The 26,001-nt window shown below is 41.8% G+C and overlaps 1 protein-coding gene across 1 annotated transcript; it reads left to right on the top strand.

Annotated features, from left to right (window-relative positions):
• Window positions 1-26,001, top strand: LOC146625365 (cadherin-20-like). Its single transcript, XM_085362023.1, has 11 exons — window positions 1-222; window positions 4,261-4,555; window positions 4,858-4,977; window positions 10,206-10,373; window positions 11,812-11,999; window positions 12,419-12,672; window positions 19,261-19,397; window positions 20,942-21,063; window positions 21,318-21,435; window positions 23,345-23,596; window positions 25,481-26,001. Exons 1-11 carry the CDS (start codon window positions 4-6, stop codon window positions 25,999-26,001), a joined length of 2,394 nt encoding a protein of 797 aa, XP_085218149.1. The 5' UTR covers window positions 1-3.

Here is a 26,001-nt window from a genome sequence, read left to right as displayed (position 1 = left end):
ACGATGGGAGACCGAGTGCATCTTCCAGCAGTTGCGTGGACCTTGCTCCCCGTGGCTCTTGGCATTTTGACCCTTCTGCCTCATAGCCTTCTGGGTACGCCGGCAGAGGAGGAACATGTAGGGAGCTCAGCACTGCTGCAACGGGCAAAGCGAAGCTGGGTGTGGAATCAGTTCTTTGTCCTGGAGGAGTATACTGGACTGGAACCACTTTATATTGGAAAGGTCAGTCTTCACTATAAGTTGCACTTTACATGTGGAGGTATAAGATGCAAAGAGTGTGGGTTTCTAGCCTTGCAGAGAGCATGGTTTCTAAGTAACCTTTGAACTGATAGGTGCTGCAAAGTGAATTTAACTCCAACTCCTTCAAACAGAGCAAACTAAAAGATCTATAGGGGAGCTCTACTGCTGGAGGTCATCGGCAGCTTGGCTAGAGCTGAGCACATGAATACAAAAAGAGAAGATCATGGGTGGGCAAAGGCAAGTTTCAATAAACACAAGAAGAAGAAAAAAGAAAAAGAAATTCCAAATTTAATCCCTGGATGCACTGAGTTCTTCTGAGAGACAGCCTCTCTTCTGTCCACTTTGAACCAGAGCCAGACAGCAGTGATTGAGTTAATTGACTCGAACCGAAGCTTCAGTCGGTCTCCGTTTCTCAGAAGTGGACGGCACATCTGCAGCACCGCTGACATGCTCTCACAAGAGCAGAGGAGAGGTGCTCACAATGGAGCACTTTGATTGCTCGCTTGCTAAAGTGAATTGAACATTTGATCAATAGTTGTAATTCTAGTCATCATCGGCAGAGAGAAGCATCATTTCTGCAAGCTCAAACTTAAAAAAAAAATGCCATTATATCACTAAAAAAGATTTCTCTGGAAAGAGAGAAAGCAAAAAAATAATTTAGTGTCAAGTGCCTGCACAAATCTGAGTCGATTTAGGAGCCATTTCACTGAGTATTACTCTCACAGTATAGAAATTGTCTGCAGGAGCACATGTTTTCTTTTAGTTTCAACAAATACAGAAGTAATAATGTATCTAAATTTAAACAAAATGCTCAAGCCTGCTATTTTTTCTTACTGTGAAGCCAATTTTAACCAATTTACGAGCAACAAACAAGTATTATCAGTGCAGCTAACACCACAGACACTATGAAAGATGGATGTGAAGCCAGTGCTTATTGAAGTCTTTCTTTTTTCTGAACTCAACCACCAGGTTTGGGTCATTCTGAGTAAAATATTAACTCAATTGTGGAAGTTTTGGTCTTTCTGAGAATGCTGATTGGCTAATGACTTGTGATTGATGAATCACTCACTTATCACAGCTGGTTTCAAAACACCAAGAAAATGCTTTTTGCTATTCCTGAATAGCTAAAAGTATAAAGCCCCGATTTCAGAACTACCACTCCCTCAATATCCCTCATCAGCTTTTAAAGCACTGCAGTATTAACTGCTCATCCTCAGAAATCACCCTTTGGGAGTGATGCAAACCTGCTTTAATTAGTCTTCTGGAATAATTTCACTACCACCGCTTGGGAATACTGAGGAAAATGTCAGATTCCTAAAAGCCATGTGCTTATGCAGACAGAGAGATCTTCAGGAAAAATATTACTTCCACTTAAATATGGCGTGAAAAATTTCCATACCGTGTTTCTCCTCATCTCTAATTTTTTCACACTGAATGGATAAAGTGATTCTAACAGGCTGAGCTACAACCCAAAGGGCCACTCAAGTCCGGGGCAAAGCAGAAGATGTATTGCAGCCTCCGTCCTTAGTTTGCTTCTCCTCAGTTCTCCCTACCTCTGCTGAGGAACTTTGTATTCAGAGCCGCTGGGTTGTTGGCTGAGAAGGAGCAGGTAATTGATAGCCCGAGTGTCAAACTTGCTACTTTCAAAGGCTTTGAAGGAAAGGAGGCACTGGAGCCGGAGAAGGTGGATAAGCAGAGGAAAGCTGAGCCTGTGATATATCACTACCAGACACAGGGCTAAAGTCCACAATGAGGTGCTGATTAGGAAATCTATTCTGGGCTGAGCTGGGCTTTGCAGGAGAGCGTGCAGGTGGGCATGTTGTCGGCAGTGATAGGAAAAGCTGTATTGTCTGCTTCTCGGCAATGAAAGATATTGTAAAAACTACTAGTGCATTATCACTGGCATAACAAGTAGCAAAACTTTTAGCCGTTCAACCACCTCGGCTCGGCCCCAGATGAGAAAAACAGCCAAAGGAAGTGTGTCTTGAAAGGAGTGTTTGCAGATTTAGTGCTGTGTTGTGGCCTGGCTGCACACCTGTTGATTATATATGAGACAGACTGGGGGGCATTTAATTTCACTCCGCTAGTGTGATGGCAGCAAGCACTCATCATACGCAGAGGCCCTTTAAGTACAAAGTAAAGTCTGATTGCAGATCAACAGGATGACATTTGCTCTTAGAGGCTACAAAAGGCTTCTGATTGCACTGCAGGGTCTCGGGCAACAGGCTGTAAGCTGTGATTACATGTCTACTTCCAGCAACAATATTAAGAACAACACATAAGCACACACCATCCCTGGAGGTCAAGAATTTTACAATTTTGGGGGACTCAAATCAGTTTGACAGTAATGCATTAATTTATCATAAGGACATTTCATGTTTTTCCAGATTATTTAGACTACAACGTAAAAACCATTAACAATGAGCCCTGGTGAGGTCAAAATTAGTTAATTGCTAATCACATTACATCAAATTACATCAGGAAAAGCTTAGATCCATGTGCCAAAATCATCACATACCCACTGATCTGAAGTGGGCCAGACTGGGAACTCTATTGGTACATATCCTACATATCGCAGAAAACATTCAGTGAAAAGAAGTTTAACTACAAATTGTAGTGCAGCGCAAACCCACCAGCATAGCTCGACATGCTTGTCAACACAACAAATTACAGGACAATGTTAATTTGCAAAAAAGTGCTGAATTTATATATCTATTTGTTTATTTGTTTTCTTTTTTGTTTTTCTTTTACTGTGACAAAAACTGGAAATTTTCTGTTATTTAATGTAATACGAACAATAATAAGCAATTTAACTACAACCAAAGTACTTTGATGCAGTACAACGAGCAACGTGAGGTCTTTGCCAGTGAGACATTCTGGCCCCACCCGGGTCTTAGGTTTGACACCCCTGGCTGAAGCCGTGGAGTAACCTCTGGGGCTGAAAAAAGATGAAAAAAAAACTGATAAAGCGACATCACTTGAATTATGTTCTTCTGATTTTATTTTACCTACTTTTGATTCAGAGCGTATCTTATATTCCATTACTGACGAGAGAAGAGGGAGTAAAACGGAGCAGGTGGTCAAATGAAAGCTGTTAATGAAGAATCATCTTCAGCAAGCAAATCATCAGAAGATCAAAATGAATCCCTGACAAAGGCAAAGATACTTTAATTCATCTTGTTCTCTTGAATCAAAGGTTTGAGTGCGCTGCAGCAGATTTTAGATAACAAATTACTTACCCAAATTTGACAATATCCATGAAGCATCACCTTAACCATTGTCAACAATGCCAGCATATGCATTGATTTTTTTTTTTAACCTACTCAACCTACTTGCTATTCAAACCGTCTCTTTGTTAGGGCCAGTCAATAAGACTAAAGCTGTTTACAGGGGGAGGGGCTTAAATGGCTTGTTTCAGACAGAGAATCCAAAGCCCCTGAAAGAGCCCTTCTAATAAAAGCCCCAAATAAAAATATGGAGCTGGAAAGGAGCACAACAAGTCCACTTTAAGAAAGTTACCCTGTAGCTGTGTTGTGCACACTGAATCATGGCTACTCTTACACTCCTAACAGTCAGGTTGCAAAAATGTGAAATAGCAAATTTTCATCACATACTTTACTGTTCTTTGATAACTTGACTAATTCCCTAAATAGGGAGCCACGTTGTTCCAGGCATGTACTACAGCCTCTTTTCTTGTGTATCCTCATTTCTGGGTGTGTGGTTTTTTTCTGCAGCAACTATAACACATGTTTAGTTGGACTGAGATCATGAGGTTGACTTGGACGTTGCTTCATTTGTCCCAGTAAAGCTGTTTGTTTGTCATTTCTGTATGCTTAGGATCGCTGTGCTGTTGCATTTTTCTAAAATTGGAAGATACGACCTAATTATCATTCCCAAAACATGTCAATGCCCTAATACTTTTGGACTGCACCATTTGTCTGTTGTACTGTCAACTTATGACTGGTCTTTCATGCTGGTCATGAGAATTTCACTTTTAACTAACAACTCTGAACCGCACAGCTCCACTCAGACATGGACAAAGGTGATGGCTCCATTAAGTACATCCTCACGGGGGAAGGGGCGGGCACCACGTTCACCATCGATGACAGCACGGGGGACATCCACGCAATCCAGAGGCTGGACCGAGAGGTGAAGGCTCAGTACATACTCCGTGCACAGGCCCGCAACCGCCTCACGGACAGGCCCCTAGAGCCCGAGTCCGAGTTCATCGTCAAGATCCAGGACATCAATGACAACGAGCCGAGATTTCTAGATGGCCCATACCAGGCGACTGTGCCTGAGATGTCCAAAATAGGTAAGCAGAAGGAAAAGGAAAGGCGGGCGCATGGTAGGAGACAGAAACAAAAATGTTCTCTGTGCATGTTTGTCCATGTTTGCAGCCATGGCGAACAATAACAAAGTGCATAAAAGCCCTTCAGAGTTGACGCTGTTGCTTGTTCTTACAGCCTCGTTTCCATCTGCTTCATTCACAATTCATAAAGATACTTTTAAAGTAAATAAGCACAGTTAGTTTGTGTCTACAGATGGAGAAATCTCCACCTAAGAGGATGCTTCCTATTTATAACTGCATCATCTCCCGCTAACCTCTGCTTCCAGGAACATCTGTGATCCAGCTGACCGCTACAGATGCTGACGACCCCACATATGGCAACAGCGCACGTGTGGTCTACAGCATACTGGAGGGCCAGCCTTATTTCTCTGTAGATGCCAAGACTGGTACGAAACTGCAAAACCACTCATTGCATGCAGAAGCTGGAAATTTCAAGCTTCACCAGCTACTAACTATTTTATGAGCTCCATATGAATTTGTAATTACTCGGAATGATGTCAGATGACCCGATAAAGTCCACAAACTTCCTTAAGATTTATTAACAGGCACCTACCACCTCTTTTTTAACACTATATCACACTGATTTTGTCTGATTTTAGCAGTCCACACCCCTGTGTATACCAAACCGACTTTGAATGTAGGAAGCTCAGCATGGTTCCTGTTGTTGCTATGAGACTACCGAACACTTGTCTGAAACGCGACGCAACTTGCCACGTCTCTAAATCCTGGCACCCGACAAAAAAAGAGCTCAAAGTGTGACTTTTCTGTTGAAAATGAGGACAGAATAAGACAGACGGCGCCTCATAGCATGGAGAGCAAACGCTTGGAGAAATATAAAATTAAATACTATGTATTTTGCAGTATACTTTTAACCATCTTGCTGGTTTCTTCTCACCTGCTTTCTCTTTTTTATCTCTTTCCAAGCAGCAGTTGAGTCCCAGTTACCGGCTTATATTTTGAGTATTTTCTTCTGAGATGATGAATCCATCAATGGTGACAGAAACATACAATTATTTATTTTTTAAGTCATTTTATTAGTAAAGGACTATTTGAAGTTTTTGAGAAACCTGCTTTAACCCACATCCTGTTAGCCTAGCTTAGCATAAAGACTGGATCAAGAAACAAACAGCATACTTGGCTTTGTATTATGTATTTCTTGCAAATGCTTTTGATCACACAGCTTGACCTTCTTCATTTCAATCAGTACCAGAAGTAATTAAAAATAATTATTAGTATACAGTAGATAATAAAAGGAAGTGTTGCACCCTGTACTTAAAGCTAAATGATATAGGCTACTACATTTGACAAAAGTCAGGGCCCCAAACTTATGTGTGGCGTACTCCCTTTGGTTGTAGCGAAGATTAAAAAAAAGAAGAAGCAGTTTTTGGTTTACGGGCAAAAACTGAGTCACTCCCCCGAGACTCTCACATTAAAATGTCTGGCTTTATAGCAGAAATAAATACGTTTACAGCTTGCTACAACCTGTCTGTATATTTAGGATAATTGTGCTGTTGTCTTGATTTAAAACTGCAACCTAAGCACCTGGGTTTTTTCAGGCTTTAAGTTTTCTATTATTGCTGTGGCGACCTTGACTTGCAGCTGGAAGCCACAGCTTCACTTTCTCTAATTTGAGTCACTGAACTAGATTTTGTGTCTTTTTTTAGTGATGTTAGTGCCTTTTACCAACTAATATTCCATTATGTTGCATCCAGTTAACTAATTAAATGTTGTCAAGTATGCAACTACACCATTTTAACACTCCTAGTGTCACACATACATTCATACAGTGTTTTTATCTAGACATAACATTACACACATGAAGCACTGGGGTAACTAGCTGGTTCAGCATCTTACTCAATGGTGCTTCAGACCATTGATGGGAGGAGCCAAGTATCCAACCATCCAACCAGCCACAGCTGCCCCCAAAAGACAGGAAGAATAATGCACGAATACTAACTGCAGATAAGAAACAGAGTACAGCAACATGGAGACTAACCAGGGACCTCAGGATGACAACAGACGATCCCAAAAAGGGAGACAGGAATATTTACACACTGAGGGTGTTTAAAAAAGTGGAGACATTTTTGGTAGTGCACTTCCACCTTTGTGTATTTATCATTTTCCTGTTTCAACATGACAGTGCTTCAGTGCGTGAAGCCAGCGTACAGCATGGTGTGGAAAAAAACTGGACTTGTTCAGACAAAGCTCTGACTTTGACCATCTAACAGCTTTGGGATGAACTAAATTATCAACCCACAAGCGTGAGAGACCTCTCCAATACTCTTGGGTCTGAATTAGATCAAACTACTGCAGCCAGGTATCTTTTCAAAGAAGAAGAATAAAGATTATTGGTTGGCCAGCGTGTTTTACAAAATAACAGCATATAAAAATAAGGTAAACATAACTTGTAAAAGAGGAAGATTTCTTTAAACCTGTAGCTTTCTAGGATGTGGTTAAAGGATTTACTACCATGTCCAAAAATCCATTAGTACCTCTGGCCAGTGTTTAACACAGCTGTCCCGTTTCTTTGTCAGCACAGAATCTGTTGCCAAACCGCTGAGGGTGCACTGCCCATCAACAGCCAGTCAGACTACTGCTACCGCTGCTGCTGTAGGTCGGCTCTGCAGCCATCAATCAGCCTCACTGCCTCGACTATAGGCACAGCTTTTATTGGTGCTGCCACAATGTACAACTTAAACACAGACAGCCTTGGAGCTGCCCGCAACTTGAACTCCTTTTCTGATTCTGTAGCACAAAACTTTTACCTTGCATGAATTGTGCTGCAGATTTAAAATAAAAGCAATTGAAAAAAGCACGCAAATGTGATTCAGAGAAATTAGGCTGTAAGCCAATAGTGAGGTTGCAGGGTTGAGGTTGGTTACGTGCACTTTAACTGTGCAGCTATGCAAAAAAAATACCTTATTTAATCCTCTAGAAGCAACAATTTCTTACTTTTCTTTGCTCTCATTTTCAGTTCGAACTAAAGTAAATGTGATTATTTCCACTTCTTGATTAGGACACTGAGTGATAACTTCATTAGGAACACCTGTGCATCTGTGTAATTATGTGCTCATCTGATCACGCAATCATGTGTTTGCAGAGCAAAACATTAAAGTCTGCAGATAAGTCCGAATGCTTACTTAATCTAAACATAAAACATCAGAATCAGGAGTAATGTGGTTTTTCTCCAACTGCTGATATTGTGAGATTTCCACCACAGCTGCTTCTGGAGTTCAGTTAGGTGAGAGGTCAGCTGGCAGACCGGTTGGAGCTGGCAGACAGTAGCATAGATAACCAATCTTCACGTCCGTGCTGAGAAAGAAAGCATTTGAGTCAGAGGTGGACAGGCTACAACAGCAAAGGACCACATTGAGTCTGACTGAGGCAGCAGAGGTCACAGACTCACTAAAACTGGACAAAAATGTATCTTGGTCTGATTAGTCTCCTTTTTGTCCTAAAGCTGCAGATAGCAGGCTCAAATCTATGGTCAGAGATGATGTTTTCAGTACCACAGTTGACCTTTTCTAGAAGCAAGTCACGTTAAGTCAGGTACTGCAAAATTATTTTGAAGTCCACTAAATATGAAGCCACAAAGTTTGATTCTTTTGACTCAAAATAGAATCTAAAAAGGACATTATTACATCTTCATGACCACCACCACATTGTTGTTATTTTTTTTTTCAAAGTCATGGTAGTCTTAGGTGCTTGAAGGCAACTCTTTTTTTAGGTCCTTGAAAATGATATCATCGATCAGCCGCCTACAGATATATTTTGAGATCCCATCTGTTTCAACTCCCATTCACATCTAGATGCATCTGACCCTAATAACTCTCATGATAACAGCATAAGTCAAACCTCAGGTCTACTTCCAAGGTGACAACTCCACCAGGGTTTAACTGGCTGAGAATCCCATCAGCTGTTAAAACCTAAAACCTCTTGGATGAGAAATTGGCAAATTGTATGAGTGCAACACCTATACCTGCTAATTAGTGCTAATTAACTAGATTTTCTCACCCAAACTGAAACAAAAGCTTCTTGGGCAGGCTGTTTTTAGCAGCGGCCAATATTATTTGTCAGGTAATTCAATTAGGCGGTTCAGAGGTCCAGTTCGTTGACTCCCATTAGCAGAGGTGAAGTCTACCAACTACCAAAGACAGAATAAACAGGAACATAGGAACATGATGCGTCTCACTGGTTGGTGAAGTCACGCTATAAATAAATCAAAATCAATTAGCAAGTGAACGAGTGAGCATCACCAGGATAACAGTCCTTTCTGACCAATTTTTAATTTGGCTACATCGTATGTACTGTCTATGGCAAATACCTGTGCATTCATCTGCTTGTGCCAGACAACTAACTCATCCAGGTTGATGATTCAAAACGTAGTGCCCTTTGTAGAGAAACTATCCGTAAAGGCCAGAAAAAATTTTTTATATCAGGCTATAAAGATGTTTTTGAAAGCTGCAGCTTTTTGCACATCTGTGCTAACTTGGTCAGTGTCTGCTTGTCCCACAAAAGCTCTGGACAAATGCAATCTAAAGTCATGCTATGGCTACAACAGCAAAGCAAAAAGAATGCTTATCAACATTTCTACCACATTAACAAGTAGATATGTCTGCTGCTGCACAATTAAAATTGTCCCAAACCTCTGCTCTGTGCATGTCTCAGTGCAACAAGATGATTGGCTTTCATATTTCTCAGCTTGGGCGTTGATTGACTCTTTGTGGTCTGGGACATTTGCCTGTAGATTTTGATTCATTATTATCTGAATACCATGTCTCCCCTTAAACGTTCCTGGTCATTCGCATGGTTTACAATCTCCTAATGACTGCTCTCAGCATGATAATGCACCATGTCACAAAGCCAAAAAAGTAATTTGAACCTGGTTTCATTAACATGACAATGAGATTATTGGGCTTAAGTGGCATCCACTGTAACGATGCACAGATTGCACATATGTCCGCAGGCACAGTGGTTAATCTGCATAAAAATTAACATTCTGAAAAACAGAGGATGGTTTGTGAGATGCATCATTAATGAGGAAAATATTAATTATGATTTCTAAAAAAAACATTTTTCATTTTTCATCAGGCATAAACTAGACTGCCATTCTGCTAGCTTGCACAATTTATAATTTAAAAACAGTGTACAGTTGCCATAACATCATATCATACTAACATATTGGATATCCAAATGAGAAATAACAGTAATGTGTGTTTGGGTGGGGGACTCTAAATTAGAGAAACTAATTAGTTGTGGTGTGTGGTGCGAGGATGATTTATGCATGCATGTGTATTAGGATGACACTGGACTCCTCTCAAGCCCCCCAGGCACCAGCAGATCACCTTTTGTATGTAGCAGAATGCACATTTACTGTCGACTTTATTTGGTACACCTTGCTAGCGATGGGTTTGAACTCTTTTTGCCTTCATGACTTGCGTAAATCTTCATGCACAGATTCAACGAGATGCTGGAAAAATCCCTCATGAACAGACAGAGATCAATATAAAATCAGTTGATCATCAAGGTTTTACGTTCATTTCAGGACACCATCCTTTGGCTGTTTCACCTCAGTCTGTGTCAACTGACCTTTAATTTGCCTCTCTGTTTTTAGGCGTGGTCCGTGTGTCCCTGGCAGACATGGACCGCGAGACCAGAGAAAACTACACTGTGGTCATCCAGGCGAAGGACATGGGCGGGCAGCTGGGGGGGCTAGCCGGCACCACTACTGTCAACATCACGCTCAGCGACATCAACGACAACCCGCCCATGTTTGACCAAAGTAAGCAACCCTCTGCAGATGTTTTTCTTAGTTTTATTGATTTTCTACCTGAACCCATATCAGCCTCGAGGAGGAGCAACATGTACTTTGTCTCAGCAGCTATGAAACAGCAGCGTGTGATATACTGCAGGAAAACTTCGAAAAGAAAAAGAAAAAGCCTCTGAGTATATACAAACTGTGCAGCTTTGAGCTATGACTCCCTGAGGTAATGAGGGCTGAAACAAAGCATTACTTTAAATGTCAGAAGATATTCTTCCAGTGAGCTGATTTGTCCAACCAGCAGTCCACAAATTAGCTCTTAATTTTTATCAGACAAATGACTGAACTAAAAGGAAAAACAAACAACCATTTAACTTCTACTGCAGTAAACACTTTTTTTAATCTTCATAAGAAGTCCTCTTTTCAAAGTTAAGTTTTGGAGTCTCTGGAGAAAGCTCAGATGTCGTTCTTTAGGAAGACCTTATCATGCAGTTTTGTATATTTTTATGGTTCAGCATAATACTGATACTGTTTTATTATTTTTGGTAAGAAGTAGGATTAAGTCTCGATTTTGAGCCAGTTGGTGTTTTTGCTTTCTGGAAGCTTGGCCTTAAAATGATGCTGACTTTACACTGAACTCTGCCTTGTGCATTATAGTACAGCCTGAGCGTGCTGCAGCTGAGACAGGCCAGGAACCCAAACTCAGAGCCCTGAAATGGCCCTGAGATCACTGTTTAGTTTCAGGGTTGACACCTCACTCGTGGTGTGCTTTGTGTATTTTTAAAACTGCCCCCAATAAGAACTGTGCAAAACTATTCATCTCTACATCTATCCACTTCATTTCTCTGGAGAACCCAAGCCATTAGCCCCTCTGTCCACTTCTAGCCACCAATCCCCAGTCATTTACCCTCTGGCCTCCTCCCTCCCTCCCTCTTCTCCTTCTTCCCAGCCACCAGACGCCCCATGCTGTCTCTTTCAATATACCAATTTCTACTTCTCTCATTAGGTCAGGGGTTTGTCTAACTGTCTGCGGTCATCTCGGCTTGGCCGACCGGTGGCTTCGCTCTTAGACAAAGAAAACACCCAGCGCCCACTTCCTCCTCCATCACCAGTCCCCAAACCAATTAACGCCATCACTCTGATGGAACTTTGATCGGTTGTGAAGAGCTTCAGGGATTCCCCTCCGACAAACACAATGTGCAAGCGTTTCGCTTTAAGGCTGCGGGGAGCTCCACAAATTGGGCAGCTGTCACCTCTTCTTTGAGGTTAAACGGTAGATGAAATTCAAGCCGACCCATGAGACAGTAGATAACCCAATTGTGAGGCGTTTATGGAGCCATTTATTTCATCCGGCTTGAGATGTGGTTTGGAGACAAGAGGAGCCGAAGAGGTTTGGCTCCCTCTAGAGGACTGAAAAGTGAACCCGTTTGATTACACTCATGTTAATCTGTGTCTTCAGGGCTGTACCAGATGAGCATTCCTGAGTCGGCTCCTGTGGGGTCGGTGGTGGGACGCATCTGGGCGAAGGACAGGGACATTGGGGTCAATGCTGAGATGAAGTACAGCATCATCGATGGGGATGGAAGGGACACCTTTGACATCAGCACCGACCCTACAAACCTCTTTGGCATCATCACAGTGAAAAAGGTACAGACTAAAGATCTGTGATAGAGATAAAGATGATATTATGATATAGATATTAACTATCCAATTTCTTTTTTTTTTTTTTAAAAAGAAACAGTCCATTTTTTATCATTTACAAAAGGCTGAAAGCCTTCTTTGTCCTACACTCAAAAGTCCCTTCAGGAATCTATCAATTTAATTTCACCTTGAGTGAGGGAAAGATCACATTCTTTTTGCAGCATCTCTTCAGTAAATTCAGCACTGAAATAAATACTTAATATTTATTTTTTTATTTTGAGCTGGACAGTTCCTAGCAGATAGGCCCAGCGTTTGCTGATTTTACCATGAAATACCAGCAGTTTAACCTTTTAATCTCAATCAACGTCTTAACCCCAGAGTTCTTTTTTAAAGGTTTAAAATCTTTTTGTGTGTTACCCCATCAGCCGCTAAACTTTGAGATCAAGCCAAGCTACACTCTAAAGGTGGAGGGAGCCAACACCCACTTGGATCCGGCCTTTCGCCACCGCGGGCCCTTCAAGGACGTCACCATCGTGCACGTGAGCATAGAGGACGTGGACGAGCCCCCGCTGTTCGACTCGCCGGCGTACTACGTCGAGCTGCCAGAGGACGCAGAGATCGGGACTATGGTGAAGACCGTGTCAGCGAGGGATCCGGATGCTGCCAACAACACTGTGAGGTGAGGATGACAAATAAACCACTCCAGATTTTGTGTGCTTCAGTAGTTTTGCAGTTTTACTGCAAACATGCTTACTGTGCAAGAGTTTAGTCTACATTTTAAGCATTTAAATAGGTCAATAAATACCCTTGATACGACAAAAAAAACCACCTCAAAGGCAAAGTTTCTATTTTTTGTGATAATGCTCCAGTTATGTGCTTCGCATGGTTTGATTTGATCAGAGACACAGGGACTAAATGTTGGCTAGAGAAGTCTGTATATGGCACAAGCTTAGGTTGGAATGCCTCATCTCGGTAGCTCAGATTCCACCAGAAACAATCAGATCAGGTATGGTGCTCTCATGGATATGCATGCCAACATCCTGCATGCCAACAGCCCAGCCTCGATCAGCTTCTGAGACCACTGGCTTCAGAAGCAGTAAACTGAACCAATTCTGAGATGCATCAATGAGTTAATTTGTGTTCGGCAAACAAATTATCCATCCCACCATTGACTAAAACCAGTCAACTGGAACCAAGACAGACTCACAGAATGTGTTTGGGTTCTCTCAGAGATTAAACTTATGCACTGAGAGGTGAATTTAAAACAGAAGTTAAAAAAAAATTCCCACTCTTCACCTTTAAATATGGATATTTTTTAAGCAACTCTTCTATAAGCTTGGAAACTTATAAACCAAAATGTATTTAAAATATGTCGGTAATTTTCATTAATTTCATCACAATTTTACAAGCGTTGTCAATTCATTAATTTAATAATGTAATAACTGCAGTCTATCTGGAGCATCATATTTAGTTAAATCTGCATTTTCATTAGTTTAAAGTAAAATAAGAGTAAAGTAACCTGTTTACCAGCAGGGGGCAGCATCACAACACAACTCACAGCTGGCTGCAGCTGCAGGCTGATATGACTGAGCTCCCATTTATCCACATGTATGTTCAGAGCAGGACAGCTGACACGAGATAGAGGACTAATCTGTGTAACAACCAAAGACCACGCAGAAGTAGAGACGCTGACGACGTATGTCATTTATTTCAGTCTGGTTTGTGCTCAGGTAGAACAGATGTTGCGTGGTGCGTTGATCGTCCAGACTGCACCTTTCATAAACTAATTAGACATAAAGCCTTTTAATTAGGCTATTAATCATCTGAAGGAATGAGCGGCTGCGGGGGTGACTGAGTGCTTCACACAAGCTGCACCTCGTCCCAGCTTTCCCTTTTTTCCACCTCGATCAGGGTGAAAAGTAAAGATGTAGATGACTCCTGTGTGTGTTTGCTGCTCACTTCATCCGTCTGCACGGACACTCAGCAGTTTAACCCGAGTGCTGTGTCAGGGTTTTCGTCCTCTTTCACTCATAGATATTGACTTCTATTGTTTCCCCCTTCACTGACAGGTAACACGTCATGCAACTCACCTGTATAACAGTACTGCAAGTCTTAAGTCATCCCCCATTTCTTCATATTTTGCTAGTGAGATGAGGAAATAGGTGATTTATTTAAACATGTCCAAATGTACATGGACATACATGTGCATACCTGCAACACATGCAAAACAAAACACAGAAAATATTTACAGAAACAGTTTTGAGGATCCTAATGAGCTTGAGAGTCGATTTCTGGTAGGAGCACCTTTATTTTTCAACACAGCCTGAACTGTCTTAGGAAAGCTTCCTTATCATTTATTTAAGTAGTCTTTAGGAACAATTCTCCAACCTTCTTGAAGGAAAAGCTCATCTTTGGATGTTAGCTACCTTCAGATGACCCCAAACTTCTTCTGTAATGTGGAGGTCCGAGCTCTGAGGAGGACAATCTACGACTGATTGTGTTTTTCTACCCAGGTATGATTTTACTGCACTGGCAATGTGTTTGAAATCATTGTCATGCTGAAAGATTTAGCCATTACTAATGAGATAGATTCCAGATGGTGTTACATGTTGGATACAAATCTGACTGTACTTCTTTGTGTTCATAATTTGATCAATTTTGACAATTTCTCCTGTCTGTAAAGTGGGCTCAAACCACCGTGTTTTACAGATGGCTGTGAATGTGTATGAATGTTAGATAGAAAGCACTTAAGGACAGAAAAAAGTGTCTGTATGAATAGGTGAATGTGGCAATGAGCCATTTCTTCCTTTGTCCTTCATTTTCACAATCTTTTAAGGACACTGCCATGCTTAGATATATCAGGTTTTCAGCTAAAAGCTCTTCAAGAATCATCTTGTTGGTAGAAAAATTCTATTTGACAGTTTGACATCTTTCATACATTCAACTAAAGAAATGGGGAAATATGTTTATGCGTTTTTGCAACAGGCTGGTAGTGAAAAAGTGGCTAAGGAGGTGGTGGTTCTTTGCTAAGTGCTCTGTTATGTGTAGATGCAACACTGGTTCATCCCTTCAGTTAGATGCCTTTTTATCCTTGAATGACTCATAGGTCAGGATTATATGGTTTTAAAATATTCTTACAAGGACTGGACAGAAAATAAGTGATAAAGCAGCCAATGTCCAAAGAAAAGCCTGGAGAACTATTGTTCAGGACACATTAAAAAATACTCTCTTGGCCTAGAGAATGTGTTTTATTTTTGGTTTTTTTAAATGAACCTCATAGCAGAAAACTGATTTTTTTTCTCCCCCCCATTTCCCTAAAAACAGCCCTTTTGTTTGCTGTTTGAAGACTGAGGCTTCTTAAAATCACAAGATGCAGCCAACGCTCGAGGTTACCATGTACTGCTGCGACTGAAGTGGCTGCGGTATTCTGGAAGTTCTTAGTACAAGTTCAAATGCATCATTCTTTACTGACTCACTGTTATAAAAGCCTGCTATTTATTGACAGTAAAAGTTGTTTTTCTTATTATGGCCTAGTAATGAGGACCAGGAGACTTCTCGCACATGTCTGTCTATGATCAGTAAAAGCTGAGCTTGTTCACTTGAAGTTCTGAAGCTGTTGAAGAAGCTTGTCTCCAAAGAAAAGAACAGAACAAACAGTCCATCTTCTTTTTAATCAGCTTCTTTTTAACACTTCAAAACAGGAAAGAAAAATTTGTGAAACTTCACAATCATTGGTTAATGATTTGTGTTCAACTCTAACACTGGATAATCCTCCTTAATGACTTTTAGAGTAAGAATTTGAAAATGAGCTCAATGTTTTATTTTATATGGGCTGACACAAGTGGCCGAGTTTATAAAGTAATCCTCGTTTACTGATGTGACAGAGAGACTAGCAAAAGTAACTCTAAGACTATTTTTTTGCTATGGGAGATCTACAGGTAGTCATCCAAGGTTTTGATGATTAATAAAAGACCCAATCACGACCATCAGCAGAAAACTGATTTCTAATATCTGGAAGCAACAGGATTCAGAGCAGCTGAAGTTGCAGTCTGAAAATGTCGTGTCACTAAAATCTTCAGGGCTGGACGAGCATCAGTGAGAGATTTTCAAAAAGCGAGTTTTGGCAATGGGAGCTGCAGATAACTGAGGAATCGGCTGTTGCAGCAACAGCAACATCAGATGGCAGATAACAACAAGCAGCAGGTGACCTTCAGTGTCTCTGTCTGCCTCATCTGTCATCTCTCCGTCCTTTCTGCGCTGCAGCGTGACTGGCAGATACATCTGTATGCACTCACCTCACACTTTTTCACCTGCTTTTTCACACACACTGCCCCCTCCCCCCCTCCTCAGGACTGTGGACCAGTGATATTAATAGAGATCCTTCAGGGAGATCCTCGCCAGCGGCAGACATGCCAATCACGACCGTTTCCTGTCGGCAGTCAGTCAAAAACGCGCACAGCGAGCAAGTCTGCAAGCACAGTCTGCTGCTAATGCCTCAGTGTGCCAGCAACAGACTTTTATTAAACATTTGATATCTGCATCTGGTGATGATCACAACAGCATGTGTGTTAATTAGTCATTTAAAGGCAAAAATATTTCTTCCTTCAGTATGTTGCCTGTGTCAGTATGATGTGATGCATTTAATGCGCTTCTACGAGACAAATAAAACTGGTCATATTTATTAAAAGAGAAGACTTAACCAGGGCAAGTTCAGACTAAAATATCAGGATTTGCAGCAGTGAAAAACAAAGCATATGACAGGTTACATGAGGAGGAACTGTGGTACTACATGAAGAAGTTATGAGTGGGAGAGAAAGTGGTGCTAGACATGAACATGGACAACGAGAGAGTGATAAGATGTGCAGTACGAGTGACAGATGGGTTCAAGGTGGGGGTAGGATTACATATATAGATATCTGGTCTGAGCCCCTTATTGTTTGACAGGTTGACAGATAAGGTCAGATACAAGTCTACGGTGAAGACTGGTGTTTGCAGATGACACTGTGATCTGTAGTGAAAGTAAGAGAGCTGCAGAGGTGGAGGTATGGTCTGGAGAAAAGAGGAATGAATGTCAATGGAAGCAAGACACAATGCATGTGTGTGATGTACAGTTAGTGAAGGTACCCGAGTTTAAAAACCTCTGGTAAATGTAGCCGCTAAGACTGGTGGACCTAAATCTTCACCACCACGTCTGGTATACATACAAGCGAAAAAGGGGAGTGGGTGGGTCAGCGCTCAGGGCACAGAAACTAAGCTGGCTTCAAACACCATTTATTTCCATAATAAAAAAAACATAGCCAGAGTCACAAATACAAGACAAAATTCCCCATATACAATAAAAGTAGTGTTGCAACCCGCTAAAAGCCCTGCCGGCAGAAATAACTATACAATATTAAAACAAGGCTAAAACATGTTTTCCATATACTAAAATTACTCTCCCATAGTCCCATAATCCCACAGTCCAGCCACACATGGGCGAATGGTCCTTATATGAAGGAGACAGGAGAGGAACTTCTCTTCCAGTATGGTAAAACTCGTCAGCAACAGACCAGGGAGGGGGCTCCTATCGCAGACCTGTCTCCTCCTGACAGCGCGTCGCCGCACAGTCCCGCCCCACTCCACACCTGAACACGGCCTCCCTCGTCTCACCGTCAGATGCAGGCAGAGGGGCATCCCTGCCCTGTCGTGCATTGCAGCCATCGCCACCCACTGTTGCCGTTCCTGCTGTTAGGACTGGATCGCCGAACAACTCGCGGCGCCCCACAGTCAGGCAGCAGTTCGTTCCACACACGTGCGGGGTTGCACGCGTTCCTTTTTCGCCTCCTCACCCTTCGTGCGTCACTCCTCTCTCCTTTGTCTCTGCGCTCACTATCCCCTTTAACAGGTCAACCTGGCGGCTGATAGGCCACCTTGGGGAACGCCCCCACCTCACAGGTGCCTACAATTATCTGTTTAGTCCACAGTGGGTTAAAGGAACATGGTACAACATTAACACCAATATAAATATGAGGATAAAACCATGCAGTATAAATATCAATAAACAAACATGCAATATAAATATCACTATAAAATCATGCAAATAAAATCAACACTATGTACCAATACACAGATTGATAAAACATAAAAACACAAATTTCCGCTGTGTGACATAAACAATCCAAAACAATGGACGATGCACAAAAGTGATGAAGGAGAGGGTGCTGGCAGGGTGGTGTGGGTGGAAATGAGTGTCAGGAGTGATTTCTGACTAAAGGTTAGCAGCAAGAGTGAAACAAGCAGATAGAAGGTCGAGCTGGAGGTGGCAGAGCTGAAGATGCTAAAACTTTTATTTGGAGGATGTTGAAGATGGAGCTGCCAGACAGGAGGAAAAGAAGAAGGCCTCGGAGGAGGTTCGTGAATGCAGTGAAGGAGAAGATGTGTTATATCTGCGTGAATGCATTGCTCTCAAATCAAATTATAAAAGTTCAAAATAGCACAAAAGTGGGTTTTTCATAAGCTATTATTGATCATCTGTGCATGCTAGTCTTGCCTCAGCATATGAGAGATTTTCTGCTCAATAAGTGCTGTCTAGTATTCACTGCTCCAATATAACTGCAGAAGAAAATCTTACGTCACTGACGCTCTGTTATACCATCATTTTAACGTTCCTTTAAGGAATTTAACAGAATACAGTTTACTTTCCTTTTTTTCCTTATGTTTGGAAAAAATGAAAGTGCAACAACATGCAAGTTATCATCAGATCACAGATTTACACACATATGCTTGTTTCCTGGTTGAAACACACATTTGCGGCTCTTCCAGGTGAGAGGAGAGCATGGCAGTGACAGGTGAGCTCCATCTCTGTGTGAATAAACTGGTTTATGCTCCACAGCCTGGAAGAGGATGCGCTCTTCATCCCTCTCCTCCTGTGTGTGTGAGTGTGGCCGGTTGTTGTTGTTGTTGCTGCGTGTCTCTCTCAAAAGAGCGTTTCTGGAAAATGGCCCACGGTGGCAGGAAACGAGCCAGGGCGGCACTCTGCAGGTCTGCATGTCCCAACATGTTGGAAGTTTGGCAGAGGATGCAGATACTCTGATTAAGTCTTATCTGGAGCCTCTTCTCATAGTTCCCTCAGGAGTTTCCAGCCTGCATCTTATCACACACATCCACGCGTGGGTCACGCACTGGATTATGTGTGCTTGCATGCATTACCCTATGAACCACTTAAAATTACACAATGGTGCATTTTATTTATCACTGTTGTCATTATGTCATCATCTTGTGTCACCAGGTACTCCATCGACAGATCCAGTGACCCCGACAAGTACTTCTACATCGAAATCACCTCCGGGTCACTGATGACGGTACGCTCGCTAGACCGAGAGGAAGTCGGCTGGCACAACATCACCATCCTCGCCATGGAGATGAGTACGTCTTATACACATGCAAATAAAGACACATCTGGCTGTAACTGAGTTCTGCTTTTGCTGCTTTTATGCCATTACAGTGTAGTCTCTATTTAAAGACTAAAGTAGTTTTTGAACAGCATGTGCATCCATAGGTGGTATGGGAGCACTACGTGACACAGATTAGTGCTAACATTTCAAAAATATAGAAATCAATCATGCATACAGTTATCATAACCTGTAAAACTGCAGCTCAAATTTAAATAACTGTTTGAATTTAAGGACTTAACAGCAGAAAACTGTGAGATTCATTCAGCGGCTTTATGCAGAAAACAGAAACAAACAGGTGGATGGAGTAAACTTGAATGAACGCAGACTGACTGATTTTTTGAGAACAGCTCTTGCAGAGTTATGTAACGCTGAGCAGGAGATGCCCCGCAGAGCCGCACACAGCTGGTAGCCCCGAAAGTCACCTTCACCCCTCCTCCCTTTGCTTTGTTTGTCTGTTTGTGCCTTTGTTTGGTAGACACACCTTAAAGGAGATGGTAATTGAATTAATGACTAATTAAAGAACTTCCCGCATGGTGGCTAATTAAAGATGTGACGGAGACGGAAAGGGCACAGAGAGGAAGAGGGAAAAAATTTCAATGTACCGGAACAAAGCAAAGCTGACGATAAAAAACTTTCTCTCTACTTCACAGTCCTTATTTTCACTTCATACTTTAAAAATGAGTAGCTTTTTATATGTTGCTGTAAATTCAAGAGCAAAAATAACGAGGAACTCACATGAAATTGTAACTTTATAGTTGTGATATAAGTATTTTTAGACCTGTGGACATAAGATTACTGAGATTGAGCCATGTTTGTGAAAGGTATGTGTGTTATGATGTGTCAACAATTTTACATTAGCTTCTTAATGACAAACTTGTGTTACTTGTAATAATGTAATTGAGTCCAAAAACTGCTAAATGTCCTAAATTAAACACAAAAAGCAGTCGGACACTAACAATACTAGTAATTAAAAAGGTGATTATGTGAGAACTGAAAGCATTAAGTGAAATTTTTTTTAAGAATTTTGACAATGTGTTTAGGATAGAGTCAACACTTTGTTACCAAAAGTGATAATTAATTTGGAGATTGTGTCAGAACTTTAATTTGTTACACAGTGTAGTTCAATTTGAACTAAACTAATTCGTAGATTATTAATTTACCAAATCTTCAACTTCAGCAAAGTTGGAGCACGCTCACTGCAGTGAATATTAAAGCACAGTAAGACCACGTGGAGCTTTGACCTCGAGAGCTAATCTCACACCTCTGATGGATGGATCATGTGATGAAAACTGAGAAAGTAGTTATTTTGCACTAATTGTGTTTTCACAGCTTATTACACAGCTGGTTAGGGTATGCAAATGGAAGGCTGTAATGGGGAATAACAGGACTGTAATCTGTGAGGATCCTGCTGAGCTCCTCCGTAAATCTTTTACAGCAAACATGCTGCACCTTAGGATTTCTCAGAGTCATTTATCTCCGTCCATCAGCCTCTGACCAGTTTGCGTTTCCCTGCAGATAACCCCACACAGATCGCAAGTGTGTCGGTGGCTGTGAGGGTCCTGGATGTGAATGATAATCCTCCGTCGCTGATGCACTACCTGGAGGCGTATGTGTGTGAAAATGCCAAAGCAGGGCAGGTACGGAGACACCAGTTTGCATCAGTGTTTGGAATAAGTCCCTGTAAGTCATTAATGATGATAAAATACTTGTATAATTTATATTCTGGTGCTCTTAGAGTAAAATCTGAGACACATTTTATACCACCCTTACCTGTACTCCAGAAAAACACATTTTTCTCCACTACATAACATCTGTTCGACTATCATTTCTTGCTGAAAGTGAAATAAGCCATTAGCAGATTTTAAATATAACTTTCATGTCTGTAATCCAGCTGATCCAGACCGTGACAGCAGTAGATCCAGACGAGCCGCTTGGTGGGCAGCACTTCTACTACAGCTTGGCTCCAGAGGCCGTCAACAACCCTAACTTCACCCTGAAAGATAACCAAGGTACACGTTCGGTCACGGTTCTGTGTCATGCACGAGTTTTCCATGCAGGCTAATTTGATTTCTAGTGAGTTGGACCAGTAAAATAAGATCGCTGTTTCTCCTTATCTATGGAAGAGCAGCATCCACAGTAAAATATGTAGTATGGAAGTATGCAGCCCAGCAGTAAATATTCATGGTTTTTACATTTTAATGCAGTCGTGGTAAAAAGCAAGTACAGCTTCCTTCTGTTCTAAGGTCTTATGAATCAGGACATAATTAAAAATAATCTGCAAGTCAAAATTTTTAAATTATTATTAAAATACAACCTCAAATGAACTGCAGCATGTGTGTTTTTTTTAACAAAAACTACACTGTATCACCGCTTCTTTTTTCGGCCAGTCTGTTGTAGAGTTGCTGCTGTATTTGGGATCATTGTCCTGTTGCATGATTCAGTTTCGATGAAGCTGCCAGACATATGGTCTCAAAACTGGCTCTAGAATACTTGGAAGTGGAGGCAGATACTCTGGAGTTCATGGTCAAGTCAAGTACTGTAAGGTGGCCAGGTCCTGTGCCTGTGCCAAATCATCACCCCTTCACCACTTGGTATGGGGCGTTAGTGCTGGCATGCTGTGATTGGTACTTGCTGTACATTATAGCCAAACATCTCCACTTTGGTCTTTTCTGTCCAGAGGACATTAATGCAGAAGTCTCGTGGTTTGTTCAGATGCAATTTTGCAAACCTAAGCCATGCTGCCATGTTGTTTTTTAGAGAGAACAGGCCTATACCTGGCAACCCTGGCAAACTAACCATCTTCCGTCTTCTCCTAGTTGTAACAGAATTTTAACATATAGCATGTTAACTGACACCTGTACAAATTGTTTAAAACCCATCTCAATTTCTTTGAGCATTGCACAGTCTGACCTTGGGTTGAGTTTGCTGGGATGTCCACTCCTGGCAACTTCCACTTATGAAGAATCTCTCATTGCAGAATGACTTCAGATTGTTTGAAAAAGATTGTGTAACTTTTCCAGACTAATGTCCAGCGATAGTTGCTTCTATAAGATCATTGCAGATGTCTTTCCTCTTTGGGTATACTTAGTATTCACCACACATGCTGTGTTTTGGCTTCATTTTTCCTAAATCAGTTATGCAAATATGAAGTGTCATTTGTATTTATCAAATTTTAGAACTTGCTAAGGACTTTTAATTCCTTTCATTAAAACACACAATTCACATTCTTATGAATCTTCATGTTCTTGATATTGTTAAAGATGATTCTTCTCAAATATCTTCATTTACTTAATAAAAAATATAATGAAGGATTCAGTGTTTCTCCATTATAATTACATTCTAGGGGCGTGGGGAAGGGAATGCAAAGCAGAATTATATTTATAGTAATTTAGAACAATCAGATAATTTTGCTAACTTTTTCTCCCTCAGGCTAGACAGAAATATTGCACTAAAGGATATTTTAATACATAATTTTAACTACAGTAACAGCTGTAGAAACCGTGGGAGATGATCAAATGTATGTGAGGCTATTAACTCATTCACTGCCAGCGATTGGCAGTGAATGAGTTAAACCCATTGACTCATTCACTGCAATTGACGGCTATAGACGTCAATGGCAATGAATGAGTTAAAACTCTTTTTTCCTGCTATATATTGACAGTAAAGATCAGTGTCTTGAAATAAGCCTCTGTGAGTAATAGGTGTGATATTTAGTAGCTTCAGTCGACATTTCCTCTTCACAGCTGTGCTCGTCTTCAATTCTCACCACCATCCCATGACTCCTCCGCGTGTTCAGTTACCCTGAACGCAGCACATACATGAAACCCTGCTGCTATCAGCTACCTCACACTAAGCATCTTATTGTTGTATTTCTGAACACTAACTTGATCTTTTTGTGACCTCTGTGTTCGCTTCCAGACAACACAGCGTGGATCCTGACACGCCGTGGCGGTTGGTCACAGCAAGACCAGACCGTCTTCTATTTGCCCATTTTCATCTCGGACAGTGAGCAGCCGGTTCAGAGTAGCACCAGCACGCTGACTATACGTGTGTGTAGCTGCGACCAGGAGGGCAACGTCATGTCATGCAACGCTGAGGCCTACAGCCTGCCCGCCAGCCTCAGCAGGGGGGCTCTGATCGCCATCCTGGCCTGCATTTTCGTCTTGCTGGGTGAGCTGCTGTTACGATGATGTGCAAATAACCGTGTCAGCTAAAAGCTCACAAAGCCTAAGTTTAGGTGACACACATAAGTGCTGCTGCCCTACATGGTTTATTATTCTTACATATTAAAGGGAACGAACGTTTGAGTTTTAATATAAAGAGAGTGCCAAAAACTGCAGTTCCTGCAATGGCCACTTGAGGCTGGCTCCATGAGACAAGAACCAATGCCCTTAGACTTCCATGCTAACATGCCAAATTTTAAGCATATTTACAGTCTGCTACAAAACAAGATTTTATTATCTATAGTGAATTCAGATTAATGACCTAAACCTACCTGAAATTAAAGGACAAAGCACTGAGAATCTGTAGTAAAACCTTCCACTATACTTACCCTGAAGTGTCCTGTGTAACAAGTGAGATTTAAAGGGATAAGGGTTAGGCATGTTTAATATTTGTGAATATTTATAAAATGTTGCGTTTGGTCTCCATTTTGTGGTTTTATCCTTGAGTCCTGCAATCGCTGTTTTAAAAAAGAAAAACATTGGTGAAACAGTTGTCCCTGATTTGTCCAATCATGCTCTGCACAAACTGTGAATGTCATGTTGGAAACCCAGCACGACGAGAACCTTTTTCTGCACCGAAATCTTCACGGTTCGTCTCATTTTGGACGCCTGTCTGATTGACAGGTCAAACGTGAAGTGCACAAATGCAGAAAGACATCATGCAGCTGCCGTAAACTGCTGGAATATGTGGCTGGAAAACATTTTCCAAGTCAGACCACATTTTAATCTCCTGTTGTAGGATGTGAAAGAACCAGCTGAGGGCGAGCCTCAGGGGTAGGAGCGGGCCGTGATTAAAATCACTGCCGCACTTTGTTTTACACCCTGACCTTTCAGCGAGTCGGTGTGCTACTTTAAATATTTGTGATACCCCCTCTGAAGAAGGTAATCAACCCTGAAGCTGAACTTAAAAAGCAAAGTGCGCAAAATATGCAGCCTGCCGAGAGATCTTAGATCACCCAAGACGTGACACAACACAACAGCCGAAGGCTAAAAAGTCTGTTTGCAAAAAAGGAGGCATCTCCCAGTGTGACATCAGCATTGTAGGATTAAATATGGATTTATTTTCTCACCCTCGCAGAAAGTCTAGCATTCATTAGCACCAGCTGCCCTGTAGCATCACACTTTCAGTTCCCCAGGGGACGATACGGACCCGCTTTATCTCTCTCTGCAGACCTGTAGCTGCGGGTAGGAGGGCTCAGCAGGTTGACTCGCTCTGCTGCTCTGACAGGCAGCAGTAAATTTTCTTAAAACATCCTTGCTCGCCTTCTTGTGAATTTTATTTTTTTCCTCGTAGATGCAGTAATTTTGGTTTTGATGGCACAAGCGTTTCTTCTTGAACACTGTTGATGTATTTGAGCTGAAGGGTTATGAAATAGTGTTTTCTAAAAATATCTTTATTTGAGCTTTGTATCAGTTGGTAATGTTTTTATACTTGCTCCTATTCCCAGAGTTAGTTAATTATTCATAGATATGAATAAGTAAGTTGAGTCCTTATTATAAAAGTTAAAAATCTATGCACTCCTTCAAATATTCCAAAGCCATCCAGCGGCCCCATTGGAGCCTTTCTGGACCCCCGGCCTTATGTTTGAAAACCCCGGTCTTGACCTTTTGCCATGAGCTATAATAGACTGTATATAAAAGATGGGAGTCTATAGAGCCACTAGAACTTCAATTGTTGGTTTGTAGCTGCAGAGGTCGAGGCTTGGTTTTACATTTTAACATTAAAACACCAAGAATTTTAAAAATGAATAACCGTGTCTGTCACAGCATTTACTTAAACCACTGATTCCTTATGGCCTCTATACTCATTCATTTTTTCCCTTTATAACAGTGATGATCCTGCTCATGCTTTCCCTGCGGACCCATCGTAAGAAGCCCTACCTGTGTGACGAGGAGGAGAACGTGCATGAAAACATCGTGCGCTATGATGATGAAGGCGGTGGCGAAGAAGACACCGAGGCCTTCGACATCGCCGCCATGTGGAACCCTCGTGAGGCGCACCACCATCCGGGCAAGATGAGACAGGACATGCTGCCGGAGATCGAAAGCCTGTCCCGATACGTCCCTCAGGCATGTGTCATGGGCGGCGGCAGCGGGGACAGCAATGTTCACGGATACGTGCTGGCGAAGCTCCTGGAAGCCGACATGGACCCGTGCGCCCCGCCTTACGACTCCCTGCAGACGTACGCTTACGAGGGGGAAGGCTCTGTCGCGGAGTCCCTCAGCTCGTTGCAATCTGGAACCTCAAACACCGACCATGAGTACGACTACCTGAATGACTGGGGGCCTCGCTTTAAAAAACTTGCTGAGATGTACGGCGTGCTGGAGACAAACAGTCCTCCACTGTGGTAG

This window comes from Diplotaxodon limnothrissa, linkage group LG9, assembly GCF_057381915.1.
Source record: "Diplotaxodon limnothrissa isolate DT_005_m linkage group LG9, D_limnothrissa_male_GT1.1, whole genome shotgun sequence".
Classification (NCBI taxonomy): Eukaryota; Metazoa; Chordata; class Actinopteri; order Cichliformes; family Cichlidae; genus Diplotaxodon; species Diplotaxodon limnothrissa.
This window is presented reverse-complemented; position numbering and strand designations above follow the sequence as displayed.

What these genes read in the sequence shown, in the direction of transcription:
- LOC146625365 (XM_085362023.1), top strand. Translation starts at nt 4, where the DNA reads ATGGGAGACCGAGTGCATCTTCCAGCAGTTGCGTGGACCTTGCTCCCC. An exon ending in GCATCATCACAGTGAAAAAG is followed by an intron (nt 12,000 to 12,418) that starts GTACAGACTAAA and finishes TTACCCCATCAG; the next exon opens with CCGCTAAACTTTGAGATCAA. An exon ending in AAAATGCCAAAGCAGGGCAG is followed by an intron (nt 21,064 to 21,317) that starts GTACGGAGACAC and finishes TCTGTAATCCAG; the next exon opens with CTGATCCAGACCGTGACAGC.